Consider the following 15,878-nt stretch of genomic DNA (forward strand, 5'->3'; position numbering starts at 1 on the left):
AAGGGTGAGACTTGAAATGCTAATAAAATCTAACTGTAAAAGAAGGAATTTGATGAGAGCAGGCACATTTTAACTTCAGTTTTATTCTCAGGATCTGAACCTGGCATGGACTTGTGTGCTCTGTGAACTCGGAGATAACTGCCCTATGGAAAACCAGCCTGCACAAACGGTGACATGAAAAGGCAGAATCCTGGGCCGGTGCATCTTAATCCCAGGCTCTACCCCCGGCATCACCTACCAAGCCTGTTTCTGGATGGAAAGTAAGATGTGAATAACCACTTATTTCCACTGAAAAACGTCTTTATGGAATAGTTCAAACATGCTCATTTCACAAATAAAACCAGGAAAAGTGAAAAGTGCTACATAAGTGATCAATGAAGACACTCCTGTGATCATCCCCTCGAGTTCGTCTACGGGTAGGAGAAGTCTTCACTGTTGTGGCAACTAGTTCCATGGCTGGAACGCCTTCAGTTACGCTGAACTATTACTTTCATTTTTCTTGGCCCAACTTAGAGGACTTTGGAGGAAAAACGTCAAAGATGAGCCGGGAGCGAGAGTCACAGAAGACGGTGCCCACTGGAAAGGCCAGGGAGGTCCTCTAACCACCCTCCCAGGGCGGGGAGAGGAAAGCAAACCGGAGCCGCCTGTCATCTGTGACCTACCTGCGGCGCAGATCCTCGGCCACGGCGGCCCGGCAGCTGAACAAATAGGCTCGCAGCGATTTCAGCCGCTGCCGCAGCCGCACCACGGTGGCCAGCGGCTCGGCGTGGCGGTACAGCATCGGGTTCTCCTGCTGGATGTCGATCAGGGGCTCTTCGTACACGTACTCCAGAAACTCTTTGGCTTGCTTAGATACCTACAAGATAAACTTCCTCAGTCAGTCTGGGGAACCATCCAGTTTTCCACACCTCCTCAAACTAGGAACCAGAGTTGAAAGGCCAAAGTCACATTACTTTCTGAGCGAGCCACAGCAAAAGCCCATAACTTAACTAAATATAAATTGTGGCTTTCTTTCTCTCTTCCAGAAACCTGTAGAAGTAACCATTGCATTGAAAGGAATCCATTAATTATGTATCTTGATTATGGTGGTGATTACATGAATCTACATGAGATAAAATGACACAGAACTATACAGACTCAAGATACCATGTAGGCTTCCCGATTTATGGATATTGTACCACAGTGATCTAAGATGTAACCAATGGGAGACACTGGATGAAAGGTACATGGGACCTCTCTTTACTATCTATGCAACTTCCTGGGAATCTACAGTCATCTCAAAATTAAAAAAAAAAAAAGATTCTAAACAGACTTAATTTTAAAAACTACATACATGTATATTCTATACCACTTTTATAAGTAGCCATCAAAATACAGGTAAATCATGTACATATTACAAAATTCAAAAAGAATAAAAAGGATAGCTTTAAAGGATATTATTTATGCAGGATAATTTGCATAGAAAACAGGATCAAAAAACACTTTAGTGAGCAGAAAGGAGTTGCTCTTAGAATTACTTTGAGCTTGGGCTGACAGACTAATATATCCTTCCAATTCTATATCCAATTCTGGTGGTAAACACCAACACTATGCAAGTTGATTTTAAAATTTCCTTGTCATTAGAAAGAGTAGAAATGCAATGCATCTGAGATACAGATGGAGTAGTTTAAATAATGGATAAGAAGTGGGTAATTCGGGAGAATCTTTACCAATTTGCTGATACTGAGATGTGGACTGGCTAGTGATGTGTAGAGTTGGCTTAGTTTCTACTTGGGGAGGTAAAACCTCTCTAAAAAGCTTCCAGGAAAACTACTCTGGTGCTGGGAATAAGGATAGAATTCAACATTAGAAAAACGATTTTGCTTACTAAAAAGAAAACTGAAAATCCACTATGCTTTACATTCCAGACTAGAAGTTTATTAATGAAGATAAATAGGGTACAGTCCTCACCCTCAAGGGACTCACTATGTAGTATAAGAGATAAATATTTATTTATTTTTAAAATGTTTTATTTATTTATGAGAGAGAGTCGGGCAAAGAGAGGGCTATCCACTCTATCAGCCCAGAGCCCGACATGGAGCTTGAACTCACCAACTGTGAGATCATGACCTGATCTGAAATCGGACACTTAACCGATTGAGCCACCCAGGAGCCCCGGGGATAAATATTTAAAACAAGAACTACATGTCGCATATAGCCTGTTCTCTACTACAAAAGAAATATGGATGAGGTCCACTGGTAGCTTAAAGGAAGGAGAAATCAATTATCCTGGGAGGAAGGGAGCCGCTGGCAAAGCAGGCCACACTGCCTCAGGGTCTAGAAAGATAAACAGAAATTCACTTGGTGGGCAAGGATGGCACAGAGACTACCACAAGTAGATACAAGCAAGAAAACCCACCAATATGAGTAGGTGATATGGCTACTGTATGCTGATTAAAGCACATTTATGACATTTAATATTTTGTAATATAAAATAAAGCTTATATAAAAGTTTCCATTCCATATATACATATATGTTATATATAAATTATTATATTTATATTTATACAATATAATATATATTATATTTATATATATTATATTTGTATAATATATTTATATATATTATATTTGTATAATATATTTATATATAATATTTATATATTATATATATTATATATATATATTTATATATATATTATATATATATTATATTATATTTATATATATATAAAGGCATCAATGTTTTTTTTTCCCCAGTAAATGTCCCATTTTTTTTTTCCCTATTAGCAATTATTTTTGAGGTACCTGTTGTGTGATTCTTTGGGGCCCTGCAGTTACAAACGTGGTGAAGTTTACAGTCTCTGCAAATCAGCTCACAAAGAGGCCCTAGAATTAGCCAAAACCTCTATTTAACCAGACTGGAAATAACAACTGACAAGGATACAGAATGCCTCACTTGAGGCATAGAGACACAGGTACGTGCCAGATCCCATAGCAGGCATTAGTGGAGAGTACAACAGGCATGGCCCTGTCCTCGTGTAGCTCAAGGTTCGGTGGAGAAAGACAGAATTGGGTCCAAATATTTGATTTATCATGGTTAAATATGTGCCATATTTAAATATCTTAAACGAGGGAAACACGATGGTGTTCTGGGAAATGAAGTACAGTCCACTTGAAACCGTTGCTGAAAAATGATGTATTGTACAATTCAATTAGTCTTTCTGGCTCTATTGAGCAGTGTTTATACTGAGTCAGGGACCTGCTGAATTAGGTTAACAATGCTACCTTTTAGTAGGTGAACAGAAGGACAAAGGGCACTGGCCAGTCTCCCAGGCCTGAAAAGGCTTCTCTCTTCAGGTGGTACTTAAGCCTAAAAAGGTTGGGGGTGGGGGGGGGTGGGGAGGGAGTCTTTTACAGAGACAGTAAAAGCAGTGAGACAAATGGGAGAGCAGCTAGCGACATGAGCGTTCATAAGCTGGAATTACTAAAAACAAAAACAGAGCTAGTTTCGATGATGTCTAAGGCACTGCTTCACAAAGTTATTAACCAGTGTTAAGAATACAGAACAAACTGGGACCACGGCTGCCTGGGTAGGTGAACAAAACCCTTGCAAGGCTGAGGGAGGTTTCGGCAGCAAGACTGAGCACATGCTCACTTCTGATAATCAACCACTTACACCGGTAAGGGAATTTTTGAAAGAACTACAAAATTCGGTATAAAATGCTATTTTTGCAAAATAGAGTGCTGTATCCCCACTGATTTCCTAAGTTCTAAACCACCCTGCATACTGGTCTAAGGATTCCACTTTCAAACTCAACTGTAATTAGAATGCTTTTTAAAAAAGAACATGTTAAATATATAGTTACTTAGGGAAGGAAACCATAAAGTTTATGTGAGGAGAAGTTTCTTTGCTATTAATAGAAATATTACATAAATTGTCCGTGAACACCAAATATATCCCCACCTAAGAGCAACTGTCCTATTTCTTGCCAACCAAATTACGAAAACCATGAGAAGCCTGAGCGTTGTTTTGGATGGATATAAAAACTCAGCTCACAGAGGCAGATAGATGGACCCAATACGTTTTTAAAAAATGGTTTTGGTTGGTATTGTCTTTAGTGATCCCACTCCATTCACATTAGAAACAACTTTTATAGGGTTAATAAGTTCATTTTTCTTCTAAAAAAATTTTTTTTTTTAACGTTTATTTATTTTTGAGACAGAGAGAGACAGAGCATGAACGGGGGAGGGGCAGAGAGAGAGGGAGACACAGAATCGGAAACAGGCTCCAGGCTCTGAGCCATCAGCCCAGAGCCTGACGCGGGGCTCGAACTCACGGACCGCGAGATCGTGACCTGGCTGAAGTCGGACGCTTAACCGACTGCGCCACCCAGGCGCCCCAATAAGTTCATTTTTCAAACCTACTGACTTTTTAATCTTTTACTAAATAATATTTAATGTTTACTAATATTAACATAATTTCTTTCCAGAGCTTTTGAAGCTTACGAACAGACTAATTTAAGCTAGACGAACTCAAGTCAGTGACTGTGATTTTGTTGCAGTTTGTGAACTGGTTCTCCCTTCACAGCTCTGTGGTCTACAGGATTCAAGAGCTGAGGAGGAGGACGAAGTCGAGGTAGAAACGGTTCTCCTCCACACCTCACACATCAAAGTGTATTTATAAACATATTGGTTATGTGAGCAGGAAGCATCATTGGTATACATTTAAAAGCCTTTTGTTAAGCAGGTGGCAGCTACCTCTTAATGTTCTCGAATGTTGTTCAGGTTTACGTAATTCTGAGAAAGAGGTTCTGGAATGGTGTCCTGGTATGTTCCCCACAAAAATAGCCCCGGGTAATAGAGAGATGGAGCAAAGGGAATGTTTAACGATAGACAGCAATTTGGAGGTGATGTGGTGGAGGTGGGGGTTGTGAGGACTTCAGTTTTTGTTAAGGGAGGAAAATGGATTGATGAGAACACACTTTTAGAATAACAACTGGTAAACACAACCTAGTCCAGTTTTTCTGTGTTCCAAAGAATACTAGTCCCACAACAATAGTGTTCTGAGGTCCAACAGGAAAAATGCCACACACTACCTTCTTCACTTGGTGATTCAAAGGGTAGCATGTTAGCCTATGAAAGCTTTCGGATATCGTGTCTGCTTAACGTGCTCAGGCCAGCAATCTCCCAAACCTATTTGACTATAGACAAGGCACCTTTTTAATGTTGTGCAGGCCTTGTGCAGAGGGCGGTGGGAGACGAAATGCAGGCTGGGCCCTGCTTCCCCACCAGAGGAAGGGGCCTCTTTCTCTAATTCCTTCCATCTTGCCACACTGTGAGCCCCCAGGGCTGCGTTCTCCTGAGGGGCCCTGTTCCAGCTGTAGCGCTGGCCTAGCTGTGGCCCTCCTATAGAACCCTCTTTTTGAGTAACACCTATTAACAAGCACAGAACTTGTTAATGCTCCATGGAACATATTTTGAGAAATGCTGAATTAATCCATTACCTATCCTTTGTAGGAAAAAAAAAAAAAAAAAAAAAACTGAATCCAGAGACCTTAAGTGACTTATCTGTAGTCATTTTGTGGCAGAACTTACAGCCAGAGCTCAGATCTCTGGATACTCTGTCCTGTGCTTGGTAGCACTATTTAAATTCACAGTTTTTATTTTTTAATAACTCTACTATAAACTGTCTACTCATCACTCCTTAGAAGAGGTGATCCCTGTCCATATTCTGTCCTTCTTTTTCCCCAAATACAAAGGCAGGGGGGCTACAGAGGGAGACTAACCTATGATGTAATTTGGCGGTATGCTAACCATTTGATTTTAACCCTAAAGCAAAAAATAAAGTACAGGAACAACTCATTTATGTAGAAGTCACTTATTTGTGCATTTGTTTATGGTCTTTCTCCCTCCATTGGGATATGAGCATTCACAAGGCAGAGACTGTGTCCCCAGTGCCTAGAACGGTAAGCATGGTGGGTGTTCAATAAATACTTGAAGAAACGAATGAGTGTTCTGCAATGCTCTGAACCATACACTCTTATTACTTTACACACACTTAGAACAGCTTGGCTACTTAGACAACATATTGAGTTTACAACATATTTAGAGTTCAGAAAGTAGAAAAGGGGAAAGACAGCTTGAAGCAGCACAGCCACAACAGAAGTGACAGCTGGCATCTTAGCTCTGAGGGAAGGAAGGTGCATGCAAGAAGATACAGGTAAAAGTGTAGGACACAACCCTGATTGAGGACAATTCAGAATAGGCACCAAACTCAAAAATGTACAACCTACATCTAGGAAGGTGTCCTCAGTCTCACCGGTGAATGCAAGAACTTAGATGCAAAGTGATATATAAAGTTATTCTTTGAATCACTACCTGTAATAGCAAAAGCTTGAAAAACAAAATCATGTCATTGTCATGTAGATTGTCATGTGTAAAAACATGTAAAATTCATGATAGAATACAGAGTGGTTATAAAAAAAAAAAATAGCAAGCAAGCCCAGGAAGAGTGATATGATCTAAATGGAAAGCTGTCCCAGAGCAGCATGTAGATCATCAAATTGCCACTGTTGTGTAAAAGAGGACAGAAAATACCTCTGGAAAGATACACAAGAAAAGAGTAATTCGGATGCCAGCGGGAAGAACAGTGTAGGTGGGAGTGAGATTATTTATGTATGCATGCCCTTTGTATTTGTGAATCTTGAAATTTGTGGAAGTGTATTATATGTGAAAAAAAGAATAAAAGTACAGCAGTGCACGGCAATTTCTTGGTGGAAAAGTGCCTTCTATACCACATTAAAGCCCACGGATGTTATCACAGGACCCAACAATCCTATTTATAGCCATAATTCTGAGGCATTAAAAAAGCCAAATATCTAATATGTATTTTCTGAAGTAGAATGTATAGAGTTAAATGACAGCTGAAGTTTTAAAAATAAAAGTGACAGTCCTATTACTGAAAACTTGGAGAATGAAATCAGGAAAGGGAAAAAAAATAGATCACTCACACTGTTACCACAGTACAATGACCATTTATTGCTTTGGTATAAGGTTTCCTTCCTGCATTTCCCCCCATGTTTATTGTAAAAAATCATGGAGAAAGTCTTAAATCAATCCCAACCATAATACTTCTTGGTCCTCTTAAAACGAGCACTGGGGCTAATGGAGAAGGAATCAGGAGATCTTAAGGTTAATTGCAATTTGTTCACAAAATCTCCAAATGACTCTGAAAATGTGGTTTTTCCCATCAGTGAGCTGCTCTCTAGCTCAGCGAGGGCAGTCCAGCTTGCCTTGAATGCCTCTCAAGATGTAGAGATAGGAAATAGTTTATGTAACATGGAAAACCCCTAGCTAAATGGAATGTGAATATTCAGGCTAGGACACAAAAATATTTTTTAAAAGCACAACAGAAGGGAACTATTTGGGAAGAGCCGAGGCCAAGTCTGAGGTCCTTACCACCTCTTTGTCATGCTTGATATTTTTGAATGGGAGGGCAGAGAGCAGGAGGAAAGTTATCTTCAAACAGAATTTCATTAGAAAATGGCTACAGAACTCGAGGATAAGGTTTAGCTGCTGGGTAATCCTGGAGCTCAATTCAATTTGCAGGATGTATACCAGAAAATAGATGAAATCCTGCTTTAAAAATAATTAGGAGTATGATTACTCCAGAGGGCAGACAAGGAAACGTTTAAGATGACAGATTTCATTCTGCCCTGCGAAACCATTTTTTCACTCTTTTAAATGGATATTCAAGCCAGTCACGTACTTCTTATTAAGGAGAGGAGGCAGATCTAGCAGAATGATGTCTGGTCTTGGAAACTGATAGGTCTGAATTGATCCTCACAATTAGAAACATCAAGTTAAGTCCCAGTGTCTGAGCAAAGACAGGCTGGACTAAATGGAATATAGTTACCTAATGCCAGTGGGAGATGATCCAGATAAACTCGACCAGCTCTGTTCTTGCTTTAAAATCTTCCCTGGTCCACTGAGAACCTGGGAAGGAAGGTCTAACAAAGGAGGTTTTCCTCATGTACAACATGGCTGAAATGAGCGTACGTAACACCTTCAATTAGTTACTCATCCTCTCAAAGTCAAACCCTGTCACCTGGATGACCAGCAAGGCAAAAACGTCTGCTTTGGGGAAAAGACGGAAAGTGTCAGAGATGGCTGAATTGATGGTTTCAATGGCTTTTAGAACTCAGTGCAAACGGACCTGGATCTCTTCCACCACTTCACACCTTCGTAAGCCGTGCCTGATTTTCAAATTCTCCTCATTTAGTGCCACTTCTTCTGTTTTAACTCCCCAAAGTGGCACGGTCTGTTGGCAGGTGCCACTAGCCTAAGCTCTCGGTGACCCCAGGCTGGGCCTGCCTCCCTCACTTGTTCTCTCTACACCTCTCTTAGCTGTCAAAGCCCCGCTCTAAGCAGATTAATATAAATAATCTAAACCAAAGTCAACCAGTGTCCTTTCCCTCTAAATACATTTTTATCTAATACACGCATGGCAAATATATTTATAGCCTGCATTCAGAGTGCCAAGTATGAGATGCAGAGGAGAGAATGATAACTGTCTGGGAGAGGGGAAGGAAAGAAGTGGGCGAGAAGAAATGAGGTTTAGGACAGGCTTAGGGTTTGCCACGCTGAGTGAGGGCAAGAGGAAGACCAGAGGTGTGCAATGGCAGGGCAGCACTGAGGAACAGGAGGAGTGAGACTGTACGGAGGATGCTCACGGGGGTGGGGAGGTAGGGCATGAAGAAGGGGCTAGAAGCGCAGGGACTAGAGATCACAAAAGGTCTTTGTGTCGGGCTATGAGCTTTGGACTTCCACATACAGTCCTAGTAAAAACTGGCATTATCGAGCACTTGTGTGCCAGACACGGTGCCCGGTGCTTTCTGCGAGTCATTCTTTTATGCAAACAGCGCTGTTGTCAAGTAGATGCTGTTATCGTCATCATCACCTCCGTTCTAAAGGTGAAGACACCGAGACTAAGAGAGGGTACAAGATTCACCCACGGTGGGATCAGAATCTTCCGAACTGTTGCTGGGGCAAGACTTTCAGGCAGGAGGCCCAGTCAGAAGGCCACCAAACTCCTTCGTGGGAGTGACACCGGAGGTGTGAACTCGTGAGGTGGAAGTGAAGGTGCAGCAGAGAGCGCGATCTCAAGGGTGCGAATCCAGCGTAAAGTTTTGCTAACTGACGTCTCCCAGGGCTGGCAGTGGTGACGGGTGGGGCCGTGGACATTCCGGAGGGATGTGTGGTGAGGGGGATGAAGTCCATTTGGGGTGTACCGAGTTTGGAGGGGCCCAGGAGACAGGCCTCGTTCCTTCCGTCCTTTAGCATACATTTCTGCTTACCTACTACGTGCCAGAAACTATGCGAAGACAGGTGCCCCGTGCCCAGGTGGCTCACAGAGAGGAGCAACATAAATGTGAGGATAAGAAAAGCAGTGACAACAGCTCCCACTCTTCAAGTGCTTATCAAAGTTATTTGCAGAGTGCCTGTCTTGTATTATCCCAATTCACGTGATTTTTGTAGGTAAATATAGAAGTCATAATAAGAACCAACGCTTATTTGGCACGCACTACGTACTAGCACTATTCTGAACACTTCACATGCATGAACCCATTTAACCTGCAGTGACCCTGTGAAGTGTTACGGTCCTCATGTTACAGATGAGAGCACTCAAACACAGGCTAACTTGCCCAGGGGACAGAGCTTCCCAGGGGTATAGAAAGGATATCAGCCAAATGGCCCCTTGCAATTTTCATGTTTGTTTTAGACTTCAAAAATTACTGGTAGGTGAGTTATGGGTTCCTTCCCCACTTACCTCGCTCCCAGGTGATACAGTGAAAGCAAGTCTCAGACAGCTACTGGCAAGGAGGTATAAAAACAGCCATAAAGACTATGTTTGTACAAAGCACTTTGCTTGGAAGGTTCATTCAAGGCAGATGTGACAATATTCTAACAGAAGGATCAGAAAAAAGCTTCTCGTCAGTCAGATACCAGAATTCTCTATTCTGGCAGGACACAGGACCATGAAAGAATCCTAAGCCTAGGCTACTTCAGTGGATTAGATTCCTCGACTTACCAAGTTCTACTGCCTCATTTATGCATGGGTGGGACTGCAGTACGATGCAGCTAACAACTGCAGTACGATCCACATATCTTGAAGACTACTAGGCTGGAAACTAGAGCTAAGATGTCATTTGGCAATTAAATCCACAGATCTCCCTTCAGTAGCAAAAAATGGAGCCGGAGGGGTGCCTGGGGGGCTCAGTCAGTTAAGCATCTGATCTCGGCTCAGGTCAGGATCTTGTGGTTTGTGAGTTCGAGCCCTGCATCGACAGCTGACAGCACAGAGCCCACTTTGGATCCTCTGTCCCCTTCTCTCCACCCCTCCTTCCTCTCTGGCCCTCCCCCTCCGAAAAATAAATAAACATTAAAAATTTTTTTTAAATGGAGCTGAAGATAAAAGTAGGAATCATCAGGTAGTTAAAACCATGGAAGAGAAGGAGATACTGCAATAAAGCATAAAGTGGGAAAAGAAAACAAAACACAACGCTAAGGAACTGCAACATTAAAGGTATAGGCTGAGGACAAAGAATCAGAGAAGGTGACTGAGAAAAAAAAAGAGTTCAAAGTAGGAGGAAAACCAAGGGTGTATCTTCAAAGTCAAGGCAGAAGAATTCCTGGTCAAATATTATATCCCAGACAAGTCCAGTAGAACAAGAAACTGATGAGAGTCAACTAGGTTTGGCAAAACTGATGGAGGAGTTAAGATCGTGAGCAGAGGAGGAAGGAATAAACCTTCCACAGGAGTGAGGTTTCTTCTGTGGCTGGAAGGAGGGCAAGGAGGATGGGTGTAGATGTGGATGAGTTTATGAAAGGGTTGGTGGGACTGTTGCCTTAATCCTGCTATATCTCTATGAAATAGACGGTAAAGGCACTTCCCAGAGTGACTGGGGCTGGGTGTTTAACCTCTGCAGGATCATGGGTGCCGAAATAAAATGACCTGATGACAGCTACTGATGTAAATGGCAGAGGACTTCCCTAAGCCACCCACTGGCACCTGCATCCACAGACTGCCTTTTCTCTTACTTCCTGCCCCAAGCAAAGACCAACCCTCCTATTGTCTACACGATTCCATCTTTCTCAACCACATCTTCTAGCAATTCTCTCTTCGGTAGTTCACACCAGCATAGAACACATGCTGTTATTTCTTCCATTAAAACAAAAATCAAACCCAATTGGATCTTACATCTCCTCCAGTTACTCCCCATCTCTCTCCATCCCCTTACAGCAAACTGCTCAAGAGTTGTCTATTCTTGTCGCTACTTTCTCTCCTGTTCCATATCAAACCCACTCCAATCAGACCTTCACTCCCACCGCTCAATTCAAACTGCTCTCAGCGAGGTCAGTCATTACCACCACATTCCTAAATCCCATGGTCAATTCTCAGTGCTCATCTTATCATATCTCATCATCTATGTATCAGCCTCTGTCACAACTGATCTGGAGACACATTCTTCCTGTGGCTTGTTGGACACACTAGGGTCCTTCTACCTCGTTCTGCATTCCTCAGTCTCCTTTGCTGGTTGCTTCTCTCCTTTCTACACTTTTTTTTTTTTTAATGTTTATTTTTGAGAGATAGAGACAGAGACAGAGCATGAGCAGGGGAGAGGCAGAGAGAAAGAGAGACACAGAATCCAAAGCAGGCTCCAGGCTCCCAGCTGTCAGCACAGAGCCCAACGTGGGGCTCAAACTCAAGAACCACGAGATCATGACCTGAGCCAAAGTCAGATGCCTAACCGACTGAGCCAACCAGGCACCCCACTCTTTTCCACACTCTTAAGGTGGAGTGTCCCAGTGCTCAGGCTTCCTCTCCTCCTCTGCTGACTTGCATTTTTATAGTTACCAAGTCTGCTATTTGTACTTCTGGGATATCCTGCTTGGCTGTTATCAGCTACTTTGCAAAGCTGTTAGCATATACCTGTGATTCTCACTTCCTCCCTTTAAAAAAATAATAAATAGGGGCACCTGGGTGTCTCAGTCGGTTGGGCATCCGACTTCAGCTCAGGTCATGATCTCACAGTCTGTGAGTTCGAGCCCCTTGTCAGGCTCTGTGCTGACAGCTCAGAGCCTGGAGCCTGCTTCAGATTCTGTGTCTCCCTCTCTCTCTGCCCCTCCCCTGCTCATGCTCTGTCTCTCTCTTGGTCTCAAAAATAAGATAAAAACATTGAAAATTTAAAAAAAAAAATAAAAAATAAAAAAAAAAGAAATAAACAGCAGTCCAGGTAAAGGTGTAAGGGTGGCTCAGTTCACTGTTCCTTGATGTGGACCCCTACCCAGAAGTCCTCATAGCTTCTCTCCAGGTTCTAGTTCCAGGGGAATAGATTTCTGGAAGACTGACCTTGACATGAGTAGGAATGTTACTCTAAGAAATATCTTGAATTATTTAAAGTCCTTTCCCTCAAAAGTCACTCGTATATTCAAGAGTGTTGTGATTTTGGAGAGAAGATCTAATAAAAAATGATGAGGCCTGTTTCTCTATCAGAATTCTTTTTAGCACCCACAGTTAATTATCAGGGCCCAGAAGTAAAAAAACTGATATATGTCTTTTTAAATGAGGAAATTAATAAAAGTCACAGTTAAGACACCTTTAAATGTGAGATGTTTTGAGAAGCGTTGGATAAGATCTCGTAGCTTTCGTGAGACTCCCTAGTCAAGTTTGCTTCAAATTCTTTCATCATTCCCTTTATACTCCACACAACAACATGTGAACACCTCCACTGCTATCATGAAGTAAACCCAGACCCTGCGCTTACCTTATATTTTGAAGTGTCCCAGTTGTGGACTATGCGTGCTGGGATAAGAAAACTGTCATCCACGTGGCAGCTGCTGCAGTAATACCACCCACTGTAGTTGCACACCTTGGCTTTCCCGTTGGAAAGGCCTATGGATCGCTGGCATCCTGTTCAAGGCAGAAAAAAGAGCCCATGATTACTGCTGTACTTTTAACACCACAGAAAAAGGTTATACAACCCTCAAATAAAAGTCTGTAAAGGGGGGGGAAATCCAGAGAATACATGTATAGATGTGTCCAATAGCTTCTACCTCCTCGCCTCCCAAGGGATCGCCATAACCTGCACCTAACTGGTCCTGTTTCTAGTCTCTTCTGTGGTTTTCTGCACACAGCTGTCGGAGATCAGTGTCTCTACAACCCTCCTATCAGCACCTCACTTCTCCTCATAAACCATTTCCACCACCAGGCATGTTGCTCAGGGCTTCTCATAAAAGGATCTTATTTAGGAGCGCCTGAGTGGCTCAGTCGGTTGAGCATCCGACTTTGGCTCAGGTCATGATCTCGCGGTCTGTGAGTTTGAGCCCCGGGTTGGGCTCTGTGCTGACCGCTCAGAGCCTGGAGCCTGTTTCGGATTCTGCGTCTCCCTCTCTCTCTGCCCCTCCCCCGCTCATGCTCTGTCTCTGTCAAAAATAAACATTAAAAAAAATTTTTAAAGGATCTTATTTAACATGTACAACATTTTGAGATGGTTTTAGCCAAGTTAAGAATTTGTCTGAAGTTACCTAGCCAGTAAGAGGTGGAGTTTGGATTGGACTCTGAGCTTGTCTAATTTAAAAATGACTCAAAAAACGAATATGTGGCCTTACAAAAGAAACTGGTCCTTCAATTGGCCCCTATTTCACCTTTCCAACTACTGACTCCTACTCTCCAGTGGGAATCAGAGAATTCTCCTCACTATTCCCCAAATAAACAGTGTGCTCACTCTGCCCTTCATACATTGGCACATATTATTTCTCCTCACACAACACCCTCTTCTCTGATTTCCAATTTGCCAAATCCTGCCATGACTCAACCAGTGGCTGTCTGCAAGTCACTGCTAAGGCCCTTTTCGTGTCCGTGGAAATCCACGATTCTCTGAGCACTGTCCTGGTCCTCTAAGAAGAACTGGTAATAACCTCAGCTCTGTCACAAAGGAGCCATTCTTTTTCTTCAGGTCGGAGGAACCACCTTCTATTGGTGAGGATAGAAATCCTATCACAAGCCAAAGGACAGAATCCTGGCAGCCCAGAACAGGTGATCATGATTATACTAACAGCAACGTGATCCTGACATTTCTCATCTCCTGCTTCATTTCAGAAATCCTTCCATGTAGCCGCCCACTTCATGGCTGGATCAAGAACCGTACTGATCACAGAAATCTTACATTAAGCCTATTTCATGATAAGAGTATAAAATGGATTACTCTTCATCATCGTCACCATCGTCATCGTCACCATGTTATACTACTACCGTTACACCTCATTTCCATTAAAGGAGCTCCAAACATTTAACAAACTGCTAACCTAAGAAGAAAGTGACTCGCATGTACTCTATGAGTGAAAATGTCACAAAAACTCACAGGACTTTCATTTTCATCACAAATCAAACGGCATCAGTAATCAAGCAGTTTCACAGTGCATTCTCCAGGAAGAGAAGTGGTGTTTTTAAGCACAGTCCTTATTGAAAGATGGCAAGTAAATGTATCTGTATTATGCTTCCAAAGCTTCATACCGTTCCTTCCTGGAATGGTTATTTCTTTCCTATTGAGTAGCAGCAAAATCATAACAAGCTCCCGTTTTTCAGATTGGCTGAGCAATGAGATATGTGCGAAAGATAAAGAAGAACCAAACACACACGCTGCTTCTGCTGGACGGAGGCGCCGTCACAATTCCTAGGCTATGAACACTGGAATGCTGTTTGCTGCACTCACTGACCACATTATTGCTCATCTGGCATTGAGCACACGCTTCCTGAAACTACTGTGCCTTTTTATGTGCTTTTCCAACTCCTCAAATCTGTTTCTTATCCTCAGTACTTAACACAGAGCTTTACATGGAGCAGACTATTGGCAAATGTTTATGTAGAAAGGATGATAAACTGAATATTATTTGACACACATACATCCACATATGAAGAGATTTTAATTGCTCATAGCTGTCCTAGAATTGATCCTCCCTAACCTGCTCGCCTGACTCTTAAAGCAGTGTACTTTTGTTAAGAACCCCATAAAAAATATGTTGCCCATTCTAAGAATTACACATTACTCATGTGTTCCTATATGGACCATGGAACAGGAGTCAGTGGAACCTAACACATCCTAGACGCTGGGATATTGCTGTTCCAAAAATTAGTTTATGGTCAAATTGACTTAACTCTGAAATGACCCTGAATAAAATGCAGTTTTTCCTAATGATTTAGAAAGTGATTACGGTCTTGCAGGAATTCAGGGTCATCATTACAGTTTTGACTCTCCCCACAGAACACAGCAAAAATAAATTTGGGTCACTTTAGCTTTTTGGTTGTTTGGACATTAGATATAATTAACATCAGTAAGCATTTGCTGGATATTTATATATGCTTTAGTGGGTACTACTGGGTTTATCAGTCTATAATTTTTAATGACTTTATTATGATTTCTTAGATGCAATATACATAAGCAATATTAAAAAACGGTCTAAAAATGTGTATATCAATCAGGCACACAGGTCCAAAGCTTAACATGCTGGAGGTTCAAATATATGAGTTAACTAAACGAGCTAAGCATTCTCCCCACTGTGCACTAGTCTCATCAAAGACAGAAAGGGCTGAGAGAACATGGCTAGAGCTCACTTGGGTTTTAGGTTAGAAAAAGAGCATATAAACTCCTAGTTATTGTGTGTCTTTACCTTCATACCTCATTTGGAACCAGGCTCTCCTACTCTCCATGCTGAAAGGTCCCCTAATGACTTAGAAGTAGGTTTAAACCTACCTGTACGCTTAGGATATGTACAGGATACCTGTACATTTTGGATATACGGTGTATACACAAGCACAGGTCTAGAGTTAGTAAGCC

General features: G+C 42.1%; 1 protein-coding gene across 3 annotated transcripts in view; it reads right to left on the bottom strand.

Annotated features, from left to right (window-relative positions):
• PLEKHM3 (pleckstrin homology domain containing M3) overlaps positions 1–15,878 on the bottom strand; it is a 199,652-nt gene that overhangs the window by 108,844 nt on the left and 74,930 nt on the right. For all 3 annotated transcript variants that reach the window (XM_043577646.1, XM_043577644.1, XM_043577645.1), the window contains 2 exons: positions 12,810–12,955; positions 663–856 (listed from right to left, as the gene is read on the bottom strand). In XM_043577646.1, coding sequence (XP_043433581.1) covers positions 663–856; positions 12,810–12,955 — 340 coding nt within the window. The remainder of the gene's footprint in view (positions 1–662; positions 857–12,809; positions 12,956–15,878) is intronic.

This window comes from Prionailurus bengalensis, chromosome C1 (assembly GCF_016509475.1).
Source record: "Prionailurus bengalensis isolate Pbe53 chromosome C1, Fcat_Pben_1.1_paternal_pri, whole genome shotgun sequence".
Lineage (NCBI taxonomy): Eukaryota > Metazoa > Chordata > Mammalia > Carnivora > Felidae > Prionailurus > Prionailurus bengalensis.